Here is a 16,299-nt window from a genome sequence, read left to right as displayed (position 1 = left end):
ATTTTTAACCATTTTTTAGGAGCCGAGATATAGGCTTTTGAAGTCATAAGTTAACCAGGAAGTGGATTGGAGTCTAAATCTTCGGAAAATGATATCTCCTGGTGCTGTGAAGGGGGAAAAAAGAAAATTGGATTTTTATTTTTATTTATTTTTTTTTTTAATCTTTTTTCTTCTCCAAAAAACGTATATATACGGTTTTGGCACCCAATGTGTTGTTAAAATACAAAAGTAAAAGTACTCGTTATGCAGTGTGTCCCATTTCACAAGTTGTATAAACAATGTATAAGACGCAACACAACGTATAAAAATCTTTTGAAAACAAGCTCACAATGCGTCATGTCGCGACGCATTGTGAGCTTGTAGATCTGCTATTTTACAGGGCGAAATGTAGGGCTGAAGTAAAAGTACAACATTTGCCTCTGAGATGTAGTGGAGTAGAAGTAAAAGTACTGACGTGTGTACGTGTGTGTGCGGGCATGTGTGTGTGCGTGCGTGCACACAATGCACATGCATGTCTGAAAGAGTATAAGAGTGAGTTTTGAGAAAGAAAAGCGAGGGGAGAGAGATGCAAGTGAAATGAATTGAATTGTTTTTTTTTTCATTTAACTAATGCAAAACATACGTACACACTGAATCAATTCATAAACAACCAAGAATTGCATCATCAAGCCAATCTCTCCTACAATGAAAAAAGCAAGCCCAATCCCAGGGATGAAAAAACAAAAATCAACAACGAGTGTGCCATCATGTATTGTAGGATGATACAATTTCAAAACCCATCCAAAGCTGGCAAATCAATCAGCGGTGTACAGCGAACTCCAGAGTGCTGACCACTATCTGACACACAAGCCCTATTTACTACGCCACACGACGAGAATCTGATTTATGAGATATGAGATTGACCGGGCTGGTCATCATCGATCATGGATGATGATCGTGCTGAAAAGCATCCAGCTGATGCTTGATTGCTTGGTGCATCTCTATGAAGGTTTCATGGCTGTAAATCAGCCACGGGGATTGGGTTATATGCTTCGATTGCTATAATAGCGCCATATAGTCTGGAATCCAGACTGAGGCGTTCGTTCACCATTCATTTTTGTTTTCTTCACATAGCTTTTCCGAGTCTGGCATGGTCTTTCATCTGAGCCTGATTTCCGAACATCACCTGTTATGTAGGCACGTCATTGCCTATTGCATTGGTTCTCAAAGTGGGGTCCGGGGACCCCCAGGGGTACTTGAGGGGGTTCCAGGGGGTCCCCAGCTAAATGATAGACAGGAACCAAATGGACCCTTATGGGTCTGTAACTCAGAGAGTGTACAAATGGAACCAAATGGACCCTGACGGGTCCATTTGGTTCCATTTGTACACTCTCGCAGAGTTAGATTAACATTGGTTTTACCATATGAATTGGGGTCCCAGAGATATAAATACCATTAAATGGGGGTCCGTAGCCTCTAATGCATGTCAAACTGGGGGTCCTTGAAATTAAAGTGGTAGAGAATCACTGCTAGAGCCGTAAAAATCTTCTCTTATGGGGGTCCCTGGCATATCTTTGCAAATGGGGGTCCGCGGGCTAATAAGTGTCAATTTGGGGGTCCTTGAAATGAAAAAGTTTGAGAACCACTGGCCTATTGGGTGGTGCACTACGAAAAACTACTAATAACAATAAAACTAGGGTGCCTACTACGCACCTGCGGGCATGAAAAAAAAATACATAATTCATCACCACCCTAACCTAAATCTAAAGAAGCATATGAGACAAAGGTAGCAGTCAGCAAAGGACGACATATAACATTAAAGTAAGCAAAAGTGGAGAAGGGAGAAAATTATGCATCTGTGTAACCCACTTTAACCACTATTTTATACTTTGGCTATTCAAAAATAGCAGATCTACAAGCTCATAGCGCGGCACCGAGTGCCGCGCTATGAGTTTGTAGATCTGCTATTGAAAAATCGTGAACAATCGTGAACATTTGTGCAAATCTTTGAAAATATGTATTTCTTAACGCGAACATTTTTAACTCAAAGCTTTGCTTCTGGGGGGTCCCTGGAACATCATATGTTGAGATGGGGGTCCACGGCCAAATACATATTATTTTGGGGGTCCTTGATACAAAAAAGCCTTTTTTTTTCCAAAAAGCTGTTGGGATTTAGAAGACATTTGTAGGATCCCCAGAAGCAAAGATTTGAGTTACAAATATTCGCATTAAGAAATATTCAAAGAAAAATATTCATTATTTTTAAATAGCAGATCTACAAGCTCATAGCGTGGCGCTCAGTGCCGCGCAATGAGCTTCTAGATCTGCTATCTTTGAATAGCCAAAGTATAAGTTAATGGTTAAAGTGGTAATGACAGATGCTTTCCCGGTCTTAATGGGTTAAAGCAAAGGAGGAACAGTTCAGAAGTGTGTGAAATGTGTTGTGTTTGTGGGAAAGAAGGAAGGTGTGGAGAGAGACAGAGGAAATGAGAAAACCTGGTTGAATGATAGGATATGGTCACTGTCGTGTCGGGTAGGAACCGTGTATGTCCAAAACTCCTACTTTTCAGGAAATGGAAAAAAAAAAAACTGTGCTCCAACCATAGACCGTAAGCCATTGGTTTCTACAGACCGCAAATGAAGCCTATTTTGCAGCTATTTCAAATCCACCATCTTTCTATATCCGGTTGATATCCGGTCCGAAATGCAAACGGAAAATTAATGCTATTGGCTGCAACCGCAGTGAGGGCGGGTCTGCACTCGGCAGAACCAGTAGAAACCCTAGAAACATACCCTCCTTTATCATTAATTTAATCATTAAAATAAATGGGACCATAATTTACCAAAACGCATATCATGGTGATTGAAAGAATCGCCGGCGTAGATATTAGTCTGGAATCTCTGTGTGGAACCTGCATTTCCGAAGGGCAAATAAAAAAAATGCCTCTGGTGATAAACCAGCCCCATATTTGCATACTGGGCATCGCAGTTCCCGCCCACTTCCTGGTGCCGGAAGTAAATACTCGATGCATTTTTCCCATTGACTTTTCCAAAAATATTTATATCAATCAATTTAAGCCTAGAATCAAGCTATCCAGGATAGCGGTGAATCATGACCATAAAACCTTTTTTTCTGTGATTTTTTTAAATTTTATATTTAATGATATGATATACTATGTTTAATAAATACCCTTTGTTTTGCCGTTTTCAAAAAAGTTTTTTCACAGAATCAAACGTTTTATGGTCATGATTCACCGCTATCCTGGATAGCTTGATTCTAGGCTTAAATTAATTTATATAAATATTTTTGTAAAAGTCAATGGGAAAAATGCATTGAGTATTTACTTCCGGCACCAGGAAGTGGGCGGGAACTGCGACGCTCTATTGAGAGCCACCCGCATTTTCTTTTTTGCAATGGCAGATTCCTCTGGAACCAGGCTAGGGTGAAACAGCAGTGAAACAGCGGGACTACAGGCCATTCATATGAACTGCCACACTTCCTACATGTATATAGCCTCAATTTACAAGCCGGATGCTAGCCCCTTGGTTCCAATGGATCCAATGTAACTATTCATTTGTCACAAGCTCTTGTTAATTCTTTTCATATTGGTTCTATATTTATAAAAACCTACATACACACTTCACCACTTTCACTAAAAACAAAGCAAAAATAAAAAAAATGTTTTTGCTACTTCCGTGTGATACTGTAATTAGTATGACAAAGTAGTGCATTCATTTACAAAAATTCTATCCGGGAATGCATCGGTGTCAATTTTTTTACATTTCTTTGGGCTATTCAAAAATAGCAGATCTACAAGCTCATAGCGCGGCACCGAGTGCCGCGCTATGAGCTTGTAGATCTGCTATTTTTGAGTGGTGCCAACCACTCCTACATTTGACTTTGTCCGTGTGTCCGTATGTCCGTCCGTCCGTATGTCCGTCCGTATGATTGGTCAAGCTTCACGTGACACGTGACAATATGTTGTCACGTGTCACGTGACAACATATTGTTGCTGATTGCAACACAAGGATGCAACCAGTTACACTTTCAAAGGCACCACTTTCTTCACACTGGGTGTGATCTTTTTTTTTTTATCATGAAAATTTGTGCAAATCTTTGAATTTTTTATATATTTTTTGAAGCGAACATTTGTAACTCAAATCTTTGCTTCTGTAAAAGAAAAAAACAGAAATCAAAAAAAGAAAAAATGTAAATATGGAGATACAAGGTTTCTGACAGCAAAGATATACACTACAACCACAAGAGAGTGATTTGGACAGAGGAGAAGGCTATGGTTGTACTTACAGTGTACAGTTCATTTGTCACTTTCACCAGCTCCTCGTGCATCTGGATCCCAATGTCCTTGCTCTGAAAGACAAACAAGAGCAGGAGGGGTGAGAGAGCACAAGGCCAGCTGTTGATGATGAACAACACACTGAGGCTCTGACTGTGTGAACGTGTTGATGAGCCGTACGCAGTGGTGGAAAGTAACTAAGCACATTTACTTAAGTACTGTACTTAAGTCCAATTTTGAGGTATTTGTACGTTACTTGAGTCTTTCCAATTTCCAATACTCTTACTTCTACTCCACTACATCTCAGAGGCAAATATTGTACTTTTACTCCTCTACAATTATTTGAAAACTTTAGTTACTAGTTACTTTTCAGATATAAACTATGATATAATGAAACATACATTAACCACTTTAGCCCTGTTTTATACCTAGGCTATTTGAAAATAGCAGATCTACAAGCTCACAACGCGTCGCATCGCGACGCGTTGTGAGCTTGTAGATCGGCTATTTTCAAATATTTAGTACTTTTACTTTTGGTACTTTAAGTACATTTTGATACCAATACCTTTGTACTTTTACTCAAGTACATTTTTAATTCTGTACTTTTACTTAACGTAACGTAACGGAGTACTACTACACTGCAGCATTGATACTTTTACTTAAGTAAAACAGTTGAGTACTTTTTCCACCACTGGCCGTACGATCCACTGTAAACAATGTAATGACGCTGATAATACAGCCCACAATACAAAGTGTCATTTTGTTCAGGAGGCTTTTGTTGACCTCTCCATCCGAACGACCACAGTTCCAAATACAGCACACGGTACGGTGCCAACATAAACATACTAAAAAAACGCCCAAACATTTTAGCTCCAAGAGAAAGGAGATGTTTTGCCCGGGAACCCAAACAAGTGAAAACTAGCAGATCTACAAGCTCACAACGTGGCGCGAAGCGACGCGTTGTGAACAAGCTGTGGAACTTGTAGATCTGCTACTTTCACTACTTCATAAACGTTTTTTTTTCATTATATATTTATAGAATAGCAGATTTACAAGTTCATATAGCAGATGTACAAGTTGTGTGAAAAAGTTGTGAACTTGTAGATCCGCTGTTTTCACTACCTCTTAAACGTTTTAAGAGGTAGTGAGTTTTTTTAAATATATTTATCAAAAAGAAATGTTTTTTTTTGTATTTATGAAATACTGTTGGAATTGTTTTTAATAGATGAAAAGTTGTGATTCTGTGTGGAGTTTGCATGTTCTCCCCGTGTCTCCTAGGGTAGTTAATACCCTCACAAAAACATGTAGTAATCCTGGTCGCTATACCGCCTCCCCCATGACAGCCGGGGCGCCTGATGGAGGGGAAGGGAACTGGTTGGAATAACGTGTTCCTTCCACGCGCTACGTCCAACCAGGGAAACTCCCCCCTGTCAGATGACAAGAAGGTCAGTTGGCCCTCATGCATTGAAGGAGGCATGAGCTCGGCCCTGGCCTCCCTGGCTGTGGGGGACTGGTGTAGCGCTGGTGTAGCGCCCAGGATCACTTAGGAAATTGGCACCGGGTGAAAAAAATGGGTTACAAAAATCGCGGGATAAAAACTATTTAAAAAAAAGAAATGTTGTGATTTTGTTTTGTTTTTTAAATCTTAATGTAATTTATTTTATTTTGAATGTTGGAAACACAAAAATGGGATATTTACTTGTGACCCATAAAAATTGGTCCGCGACCAAAACATGGTCTGTTTGGGAAACAGTGGACTTCATCAGGGACACACAGTCTGACTGACTGAGCCAGTTTGCCAGGCTGTACGTTCAGTTTAAAGCTCCTGTAACTCAGTTAAAAAAAAATCATGTTCAAATTCAATTAAAGTTTGAAATCCCACACAACCCTAAAGGTCCAACCACTTCCTCTCTCATCTCCCTCTGGCAGCTCTGTGTGTGTGTGTGTGTGTGTGTGTGTGCGTGCGTGCGTGCGTGCGTGCGTGCGTGCGTGCGTGCGTGCGTGCGTGCGTGCGTGCGTGCGTGCGTGCGTGCGTGCGTGCGTGCGTGCGTGCGTGCGTGCGTGCGTGCGTGCGTGCGTGTGTGTGTGCGTGTGTGCGTGTGTGTGATTGACAAGAAGGAAGACCAGAGCTTCCCCTAATTTGCTCGTATCAAATGAACTACTAATATTATGAGCTATTTTGCAGATTTCATGCAAAATATGTATTTTTTTTTAAATCCTCTGCCTTTGTCAGCCTCTTATCCAAGCTCTGCATGTCCATAGAGGTCTGTTTGTAGCAAACCACATGAGGTTTTCCTTTCTTGGCATTTCACTTGTTTGCCCCCCCGTGTGTGCGTGTGTGTGTGTGTGTGTGTGCGTGTGCGCGCGTGTGTGTGTGTGCGCGTGTGCGTGCGCATGTGCGTGTGTGGGTGTGCGTGCGTGCGTGGTGTTGAATGTGCGATATCATCTTTCCAATAAAAAGACATGGAGGATGATACAAATCAGCAATAATATAGCAGCAAGGTGAACAACAAGTCCCTCTGCCAGCTCCACGTTTTGTGTCAGAATCATAATTCTCCTTTTGCCCTCTATTTCCGTCTGCTTCACATATAACAGCAGAGTATTATTATTTAGTGTTGTTGAGGCTCAAAAGAGACTGTTGATGCTCCATTCTCCTTTCCAGAGACTGACAATTAGGCTCTACAGGCTTCAGATAAACTGTTTACGGTCATTCCTCATTGCCTCCCATCGGTTATCGTTATCCCATTAAGACCTGAAGCCGATTCTATGAAATAATGTCGTCTAAATCCTAACAGTTTTCTAAAAAAAAATGTATGTTGCTATATCAGTGGTTCTCACACTTATTCATAATTGTCCGAAATGATATGTATTTGGCTGCGGACCCCCATCTCAAAATGTGTTGTTCCTTCCAGGGACCCCCCAGAAGCAAAAGATTGGGAGTTCGCTTTAGAACATATATATTCAAAGATGTGCTCAGATTGTCAAGATTTTTCAAAAATAGCAGATATACAAGCTCGTAGCGCGGCACTCGGTGCCGCGCTACGAGCTTGTAGATCTGCTATTTTTGAATAGCCCAAAGTATAAAATAATGCTTTTTTTTAGCTCAAATCTAAAAATGACACAGATGCGTTCCCGGTCTTAATGGGTTGTAGACATAACTCAGAGAAGTGAGAGAGAAGAGAGAGAACAAAGTGATTTGCAACAATGGAAGTGTGACAGAAAGCAGATATTTGGAGAACAACAGAAGCGGAACAACGTTAAGAGAGAGAGTATAACCAACACAAACACACAGCATGACAACATGCAGGGAAACTACTGAGGATCAGTGTGCCAACTGAATGAAAGTACAAGATAAGGACAGTTCAACTAGTGTGACTAAACTCCAGTGTGTTAGTTTATTGATATTTAACAATGCTGCTGGATGGGGGTTAAGTTTGTTTGTTACTCAAGAACAGATGGGTGGATTTTCATGAAACTTTGGTGGGTTGATTATCTTTTGGATCAAAAAAGGTCAAAAGAGCACAGTTAAAGGAGTAGTTCACCCCCAAAAAATGACTTATTTTCTATCAATTGCACACCCCATGAAGCCTTAATTGAATCCATGGATTTATTTGTGTTTTTGTGGCATTCCTAAGCTATATAATTTGATAGTATCCGGTAGTGTATCCGGTAGGAGACACAAAGTAGATTATTTGTGTCTCCTACCCGAAATACACCCGGGCATCAAATTATTGGCTTAGGAATGCGACAAAAACCAAAATAAATCCATGTATTCAAGGCTTCATGGGGTGTGCAATTGATAGAAAATAAATCATTTTTTGGGTGAACTCCTCCTTTAAGGCAAAAAAGTCGACGGGTGGGTGCATAGGCCGATTTATGTGCGCGCTAGTGGGCACTCGAGCCCCACCCCCCAGCCGCGACCGAAAACAATTATGGCAGAAAAATGGGATCTCTGTGACAAGTTATCAAATAATCTTATAGGGTCCCAGTCATAGGTGGCCCATGTAACTTGAATGAACCTCAAGGCTGATACCTGTTTAACCCATTAACCCAGACCTGAAGCCGATTCTACATGTCTCCTAAATCCCAACAGTTTTCTGAAAAACGTATGTTTCTATATCAGTGGTGCTCAATCTTTTTCATGTCAAGGACCCCCAAAATTATATGTATTTGGCCGCGGACCCCCATCAAAATATTTTGTTTCAGGGACCCCCCAGATGCAAAGATTTGAGTTAAAAATGTTCGCTTTAAAAATATATATATATATATTCAAAGATTTGCACACATTTTCACGATTTTTCAAAAATAGCAGATCTACAAGCTCGTAGCGCGGCACTCGGTGCCGCGCTATGAGCTTGTATATCTGCTATTTTTGAATAGCCCAAAGTGTAAATTAATGCTTTTTAGCTCAAATCTAAAAATGACACAGTTCCAGGTCTTAATGGGTTAAAATGCATCTGGCTGAATCCCCTTTCGCACTCTGCAGAGCAGAGACCGTTCAATTCCATGGCTTTTCTCGAGTAGCCTGATGTTATGCAAAGCATGCCAGGTAGAGTGCTACTGTATATCTGGGTGTTGACGGCGCGTTGACGGCTCTCTCGCGGGCACAGCGCATTTGCACCTTCAGAGCTATTAGTGCAGCTGCGCCCCCACTTGGCTGGCTCCACCACGGCAGCCCACCCTTGGCTATGGGCGAGCTACTGTAATGGTACTGTAAATCTGGGGCCCCAAATCTTGTGGTGAGGGCCTCCTCATTTCTGGCAAGGGGCTTTAGCCCTGAGGCCCCCACAGTAGTGTTGATTTTGACAGAAAAGTGTTGATTTAGTTATAGTCATAGTCTTTTGAATACAATTCCATTTAGTTTTAGTCATATTTTAGTCATCTGAAATGTTTTAGTTTTTGTCTAGTTTCAGTCGACTAAATATCCTAAGATTTTAGTCGACTAAATCTACAGTTGATTTAGTCGACTAACATGTATTTTGGCGGGCCTTGATGGCGTCGTAATGGCTGATTTTACACTCGGTTGCATGCTGAAAATAGCAGATCTACAAGCTCACAACGCGTCGCAGCGCGACGCGTTGTGAGCTTGTAGATCTGCTATTTTCAGAGCGCAACACCCGAGCGCAAACCAAACATAAAATGACTTGTCTTTTAGTTCTACTGGATCTCTTCTCCACTAGTTCCCTCACTAACATTTTAGTCTAGTTTTTATTTGTTGACAAAATTGTCAATATATTTAGTCTAGTTTTAGTCACCATAACTTAGTTTTTTTTTTAGTTTTTATTTAGTTTGTCAGTGAAAAAAGGTAGTCCACCAACATGTTTCGTCTTAGTTTTAGTCGACGAAATCAACACTGCCCCACAGGATCGGCGCCTATGGGTGAGTGGATTTTCATAAATATTGGTGAAAATTAAACACCGCCTTGAAGAGATTATTAACGTTTGGGTGGAAAAGGCCAAATAAGCTTGCAAAGGCCATCGCGATCAGGTTCAAAATGACAGAAGCAGTCATCTCAGGTGGTATATATATATAATGTCACATCTTGAAATTAAATTGCATAAGGCTGATGGAGAACGCAGCATGATGATGAACTCTACTGAGTGCAATGTTTCTAAGTTCTCTCTCCTGTCATTTTTCCTTTGCACTTTCCCCCCCCCGTATTGGCTGGGATAGGACATTCCTCCCTCTACTCCCCAAAGTCTCCACGGTCCGTCTAACCGGTGTGTGTTACAGTACTACTGTACTGCAGTGGTGGAAAAAGTACTACAAATGTTTTACTTAAGTAAAAGTATCAATACTGCGATGTAGAAGTACTCTGTTACGAGTAAAAGCCCGGGATTTAAAATTTACTTGAGTAAAAGTACAAAAGTATTGCTATAAAAATGTACTTAAAGTACCAAAAGTACTAAAATGTTTGAAAATAGCCGATCTACAAGCTCACAACGCGTCGCGATGCGACGCGTTGTGAGCTTGTAGATCTGCTATTTTCAAATAGCCTCGGTATAATATAGGGCTAAAGTGGTTAATGTATATGTTATAATGCAATAATTCATATCGGCAAGGTAACTAGTAACTAAAGCCGTCAAATAATTGTAGAGGAGTAAAAGTACAATATTTGCCTCTGAGATGTAATGGAGTAGAAGTAAAAGTACTGAAAATGGGGAATAAATGGGGAAAAAATCCTCAAAAGTGTACTTATAAGTACAGTACTTGAGTAAATGTACTTAGTTACTTTACACCACTCACTACTGTACTGTCCACTGGCTCTCACTGTGCTATAGTCATGTGTTTTTTTTTTTGCCTAGGTCTCCTTGTCCTGATGTAGGGGAAGGATTTATTACAGTCAGTGCCTCCCACAGTGAGTATTTCAGCTGATAAATCATAATGATGTGGAAGCATTACTCTGAGTCAGATCAATAGAGCTGGTGGGAGCAGCAGCAAGCAGCCCTATGCTCTAAACTAAACCAAATCTCACCGGACACACAGTGTACTGTACACACACCAAGGATCATCTCTGAGCACACAGGCACGCAGTGGGTGGAAAAAGTACTCACATTTTTTTACTTAAAGGAGTAGTTCACCCAAAAAAAATATACTTATTTTCTATCAATTACACACCCCATGAAGCCTTGAATGGGGTGGGGGACGGAAAGTGAAAACATAGTCTCCTGGCGGAGACAATGAAGCCTTGAATTCATTGAGATTATTGTCTCCGCCAGGAGACTATGTTTTCACTTTCCGTCCCGTCCCCCCCTCGGCCAAGCTAACATTGGTCAAGCCTCACGTGACACGTGACAATACGTTGAAAGAGTGTGCTCTGATTGGCTAGTGAGACGCATGACGTATCAGCGGCCTATAAATAGATGTGTCACTTTGAAAGAGTCTTGGTCTCTTTCAAAGTGAGGTAAGACAGGAATAATCACGAAATGGCTGAGAAATGGCGGAGTAACACTTAAAACAGGATTAATCAAGTAACACTTAAGACAGGATTAATCAAGTAACACTTAAGACAGGATTAATCAAGTAACACTTAAGACAGGATTAATCAAGTAACACTTAAGACAGGATTAATCAGGAACAGTATACTGGCGGAGACCTGTGCTCCGAGGAGCACATTTTCTAGTTTTGTTTTTTTGTCCCATTCCTAAGCTAATAATTTGATGACCAGCGGTCTCTCCGGTAGGAGACTCTTTGAGTCTCCTACCGGACACATTAGTATCTTTCCGCCGGTCATCAAAATATTGACTTAGGAATGCGACAAAAACAAAAAAATCTCCACTAATTCAATGCTTCATGGGGTGTGTGATTGAAAGTATCAATAGTGCAATGTAGACATACTCTGTTACAAGCTCACAATGCGTTGCGATGCGACGCATTGTGAGCTTGTAGATCGGCTATTTTCAAATGGCTTAAATGTATAGGGCTGAAGTGGTTAAAGTATGTTTAGTTGTAATAATCAAAATCTACAAAGTAACTAGTAACTCAAGTTTTCAAATAATTGTAGTGCCGTAAAAGTACAATATTTGCCTCTGAGATGTAGTGGAGTAGATGTGAAAGTACTGAACATTGGAAATACTCCAGTAAAGTAAAAACACCTCAAAACTGTACACCACTGCATGCATGCATGGTCGCACGCACACACACACACACACACACACACACACACACACACACACACACACACACACACACACACACACACACACACACACACACACACACACACACACACACACACACACACACACACACACACACACACACACACACACACACACACAGCCAATGGTTACAGACAGATTACTGGATATCTAGATACAGTAGATAGATCCAGATACAGTATGGACAGATGAAAGCAAAACATTTTTTTTGTGTCCACACCCTTTTAAGCCATAATAACCAAGTCCTGACAGTGCATGCTTTATAATGACTCAGAAATGAGCTAAATCAGCAAAGGAAGGAGAAGCTCGTAAAAAAAAAAAAAAGATCAAGGGGTTGCATTTCCTCACCAGGCCACAACAACCAGGGCCAAGAAAGAAAGAAAAAAAAAGATCCACAGCACAAACAGCAAGGATGCAGAAAATACAGCTTTTTCTCTATTCATTCTAAATATTGATTTGTGAGCATACTAGCGAATAAAGTGCGTTACAAATACAATTTATTATTATTAGTAGTAGTACGTATTGCAGAGGCTAATGACAAATGTATCATGCTCCAATCAGCTCCAAAAATAAATTATCTATAAGCAATGCTAACATCCCTATGTTGGGCACATTTTCAGTATTTCTTCTGTTTCATTTTTTTAAAGTTTGTTTTTGTTTTAACACTGCTCTTATCAGTAACCCATCTAAACCCAACCTTAAACTCCAGTAAAATCTTATTTGGGCCACCAATTTTGTCCCACATTAGGTAATAGATATGCGTCCCCAGACAACTGTGTCCAAAATAATGTGGCCCAAAAAGTGTCCAAACAGCAAGGATGCAGAAAACACTGCTTTTTCTCTATTCATCCTAATGATTGATTTGGGAGCATACTAGTGAATATAAGTCCTGCCCGAAGGAGTATTTGAATGAATGTTGATAAATGGGATCTGCTCTCTCTCTCTGCCAGCTGGTGAATGGCATCAGTATGCATCAGTGCCTCTGATGTCATTCACACTGCAAAGCAGAGAGTACAGTATTAAAAACCTTTCTATTTAACAAGGCATTTGCCTAGATGGACTTGTGGGTTTGTTGGCTTGTTGATGCCTTGTGGGTTTTTAAACTTAAACCTTTTCTTAGCTGTGTATAGTTGGGGAGGGGGGGGTCTCTGACCATTGATCTGAATAGGCTCTATGCACAGCAGCCATATTATCACTTCCTTCACAGGTGTTACCAATGATACTGATGAAGGCTCTGTTCCATTTAGTGTAGCACAGTGGTTTCCACGACCCCCATAACTCTGAGAGTGTACAAATGGAACCAAATGGACCCTTACGGGTCCATTTGGTTCCATTTGTACACTCTCAGAGTTACACACCTGTAAGGGGCCATTTGGAAGCCCATGAGGGTCCCTGGACCCCAACTGTAGACCCACTGGTGTAACAGAGTGTTTCCAGTGCCGACTCTGTTTGACCAGAATGGAACAGAGCCTTCATTAGTATCATTGGTAACACCTGTGAATGTCTTCATAATATGGCTGCTGTGAAGAGAGCCTATTGCATTAATTTCACTGTTTTTATTATTATTATTATTACATCTTTTGAAATCTTTTTACATCGTAGCACTTTGAGATTCGTGTCAAATATAAAGTGCGTTACAAATAAATGATATTATTATTATTAGTATATGTACTGCAGAGGCTAATGCTAAGTGTATTATTATAGCGCCAATGAGTCGGCGCTAGCTTGCCACCATTGGTGTGTGAATGTGGGAAAGTGAGGACGCTGGCGTCGACTGTTCGCCACTTCTCCTCCCAATGAATGAATGAATGAACCATTGTAAAGCGCTTTGAGCACTTGGTAAAGCGCTATAAAAATGCGATTCATATATTATGCTCCATCCGCGACGCGTTGTGAGCTTATAGATCAGCTATTCTCGGTCCACCACGAAAATAGAAAATATACGTGGCTTCCCCCTGAAGCCAAGTATACATTAGGCTCAGGGGGAGCGGGGTGGGGGTTTTCAACCACTGTGATGATGCAACACACAGCAAGAAGATGAATGTGACATCCTACAGCTTTTTGTAGAAATAGTCGTGAAAATGATAAAACTACGGAAATATGAAATTCTCTATCCATGAAAAGCAAGCATTAATACTGTACACATACACCTACCTAGTATGATTACTTTGTAACTGTGGTGGAAAAAATACTCACATTTCTTACTTAAAGGTAGGGTAAGTGATTTTCTTTGGTTAAAATAAGTGTTAAATAGCTCTATATTCTGATAGTACTCATTGCTATAGAGTGTTTGTTCAGTAAACAGAGTCTCCTTGTCTCTCCAGTTCTTTATAAAACAGAAAATGCATTTTGTTTCAGTTTCAGTTTCATTTCCAATTTTATCCAATCAGGACAGAGAACTCAATCAGGATATAGATTAAACAAGTGAAATTGGAAGTGATGACACTAAGAAATGAGCTGACAAAATTGGAACTGGAACACTATACAAATTAAGCTTAAAAATGGGTACTTTCTCCTGATTGGCTGAGATTTTGACACCTACCGAAAAATTAATTTTCTGTTTATTAAAGAGCTGGAGAGACGGGGAGACTCCTGTTACTGAACAAGCACTCTATAGCGATGATTACTATCAGAATATAGTGCTTTAACCTTTTAACAAAATACTTTTTGTTTTAACCAAAGAATATCACTTACCCTACCTTTAAGTAAAAGTATCAAAACTGCATTCAAAATGTACTTAAAATACCAAGAATAAAAGTACTCATTATGCAGAATTTCACAAGTTTTCGAATGTATATAAATCTTTTGAAAATAGCCGATCTACAAGCTCACAATGCGTTGCATGGCGACGCATTGTGAGCTTGTAGATCTGCTATTTTCAAATGGCCAAAATGTATATGGGCTGAAGTGGGTAATGTATTGTGATAATAATCAAAATCTACAAAGTAACCAGTAACTAAAGTTTTCAAATAATTGTAGTGGAGTAAAAGTACAATATTTGCCTCTGCGACGTAGTGGAGTAGTAAGTAAAAGTATAGACAATTGGAAATACTCCAGTAAAGTAAAAGTACCTCAAAATTGTACTTAAGTACAGTACTTGAGTAAATGTACTTAGTTACTTTACACCACTGATAACTACAATTCCGAACTAACATATATTTCACAACTCTTGAGGCTCCTCACAATAATTAGCTCTCGGTCTAGCCTTCAAATTGTTCTGACAAAAGGCTTTGCAGTAACACACCTGTAAAACCATCAAAGGGACCTCTTTAAAAAAAAAGCCTGGAGAAGAGTTTGGGAATGTTCCCACAGCTCTGTAAAAAAACAATGATTGTCCTTCCAGACACACGGTCTAGGAAAAAGCAGTGCTGGTTGACACGACCAGAGCTGGGTTTTTTTCTTTTTATTCATATTTGAATCCTGATAATAAGCCATTATACACACAGATTGAGATACAATTGTCAATTTGGCTAACAAAAGATAACAACATATGTATGGAGTATACTATGTATAAAGAGAAACTAAACGAGGACAGTTACAATTCAGTTACAACTTTTTTTTTTAAGGATTTAATTGATTTCAAGCACTTGAACAGCAAGTGATTCGTTGTTACTCGCGCTCACACGAAACTACCAGTAGTGATACTTCAAATCATAGGAAGAATCTACCTGAGATACCGTATACTTTAAAAAGGAGGAACTATGCTCTGTTCTGAACTGTGGAGCAGCTCCCTCATTCACATTCCTGCTGATGCAGATAGATGGATAGATATATTTAGATAGATAGATAGATAGATAGATAGGTAGGCCTTTATTAATCCTGAAGGAGATTCAGTTGCCATAGCAGCACCGCAGTAAGGATGAAAGAAACCAAGACACAGGTAAGGGTACAGAATAACACTAATTAAAACATAGACACGGCATACATACATACACACACACAAATGCACCCGCACAGACAAATGCACAGGCATACATATGCACACTCTCACACATGCTCACGCGCACGCACGCACACACACACACACACAAAACCATTTATTGGAGAAAAAAAAGTATGCCAACCACATTAATGCTAGCATCCCTAAATTGGGCACAACTTCAGTTTTTTTCTGTTTCTTTTTGTTTTTTACAAATCAAACACTGCTCTCATCAGTAACCCATCTAAACCCAACCTTAATCTGCAGTCTTATATGGGGCACCAATGTTGTCCCACATTAGATAATAGATATTCCCACTCCCCAGACTACTGATTTCACTGATTCATGTCCAGAATTTGGCCCAAAAATCATCAGGACCTACATCAGGAAAACACACACACACACACACACACACACACACACACACACACACACACACACACAC

The 16,299-nt window shown here is 40.1% G+C and overlaps 1 protein-coding gene across 1 annotated transcript in view; it reads right to left on the bottom strand.

The window, feature by feature from the left end:
* Window positions 1–16,299, bottom strand: part of srgap3 (SLIT-ROBO Rho GTPase activating protein 3) — a gene marked incomplete at its 3' end in the record, with an annotated part of 174,912 nt that overhangs the window by 87,667 nt on the left and 70,946 nt on the right. Inside the window, exon 4 of the mRNA XM_084061860.1 lies at window positions 4,286–4,348. Within this exon, the coding sequence (XP_083917986.1) occupies window positions 4,286–4,348 (63 nt within the window). The remainder of the gene's footprint in view (window positions 1–4,285; window positions 4,349–16,299) is intronic.

The sequence above is a fragment of the Gymnoscopelus microlampas genome (assembly GCF_963454915.1).
Source record: "Gymnoscopelus microlampas genome assembly, chromosome: 7".
Lineage (NCBI taxonomy): Eukaryota > Metazoa > Chordata > Actinopteri > Myctophiformes > Myctophidae > Gymnoscopelus > Gymnoscopelus microlampas.
This window is presented reverse-complemented; position numbering and strand designations above follow the sequence as displayed.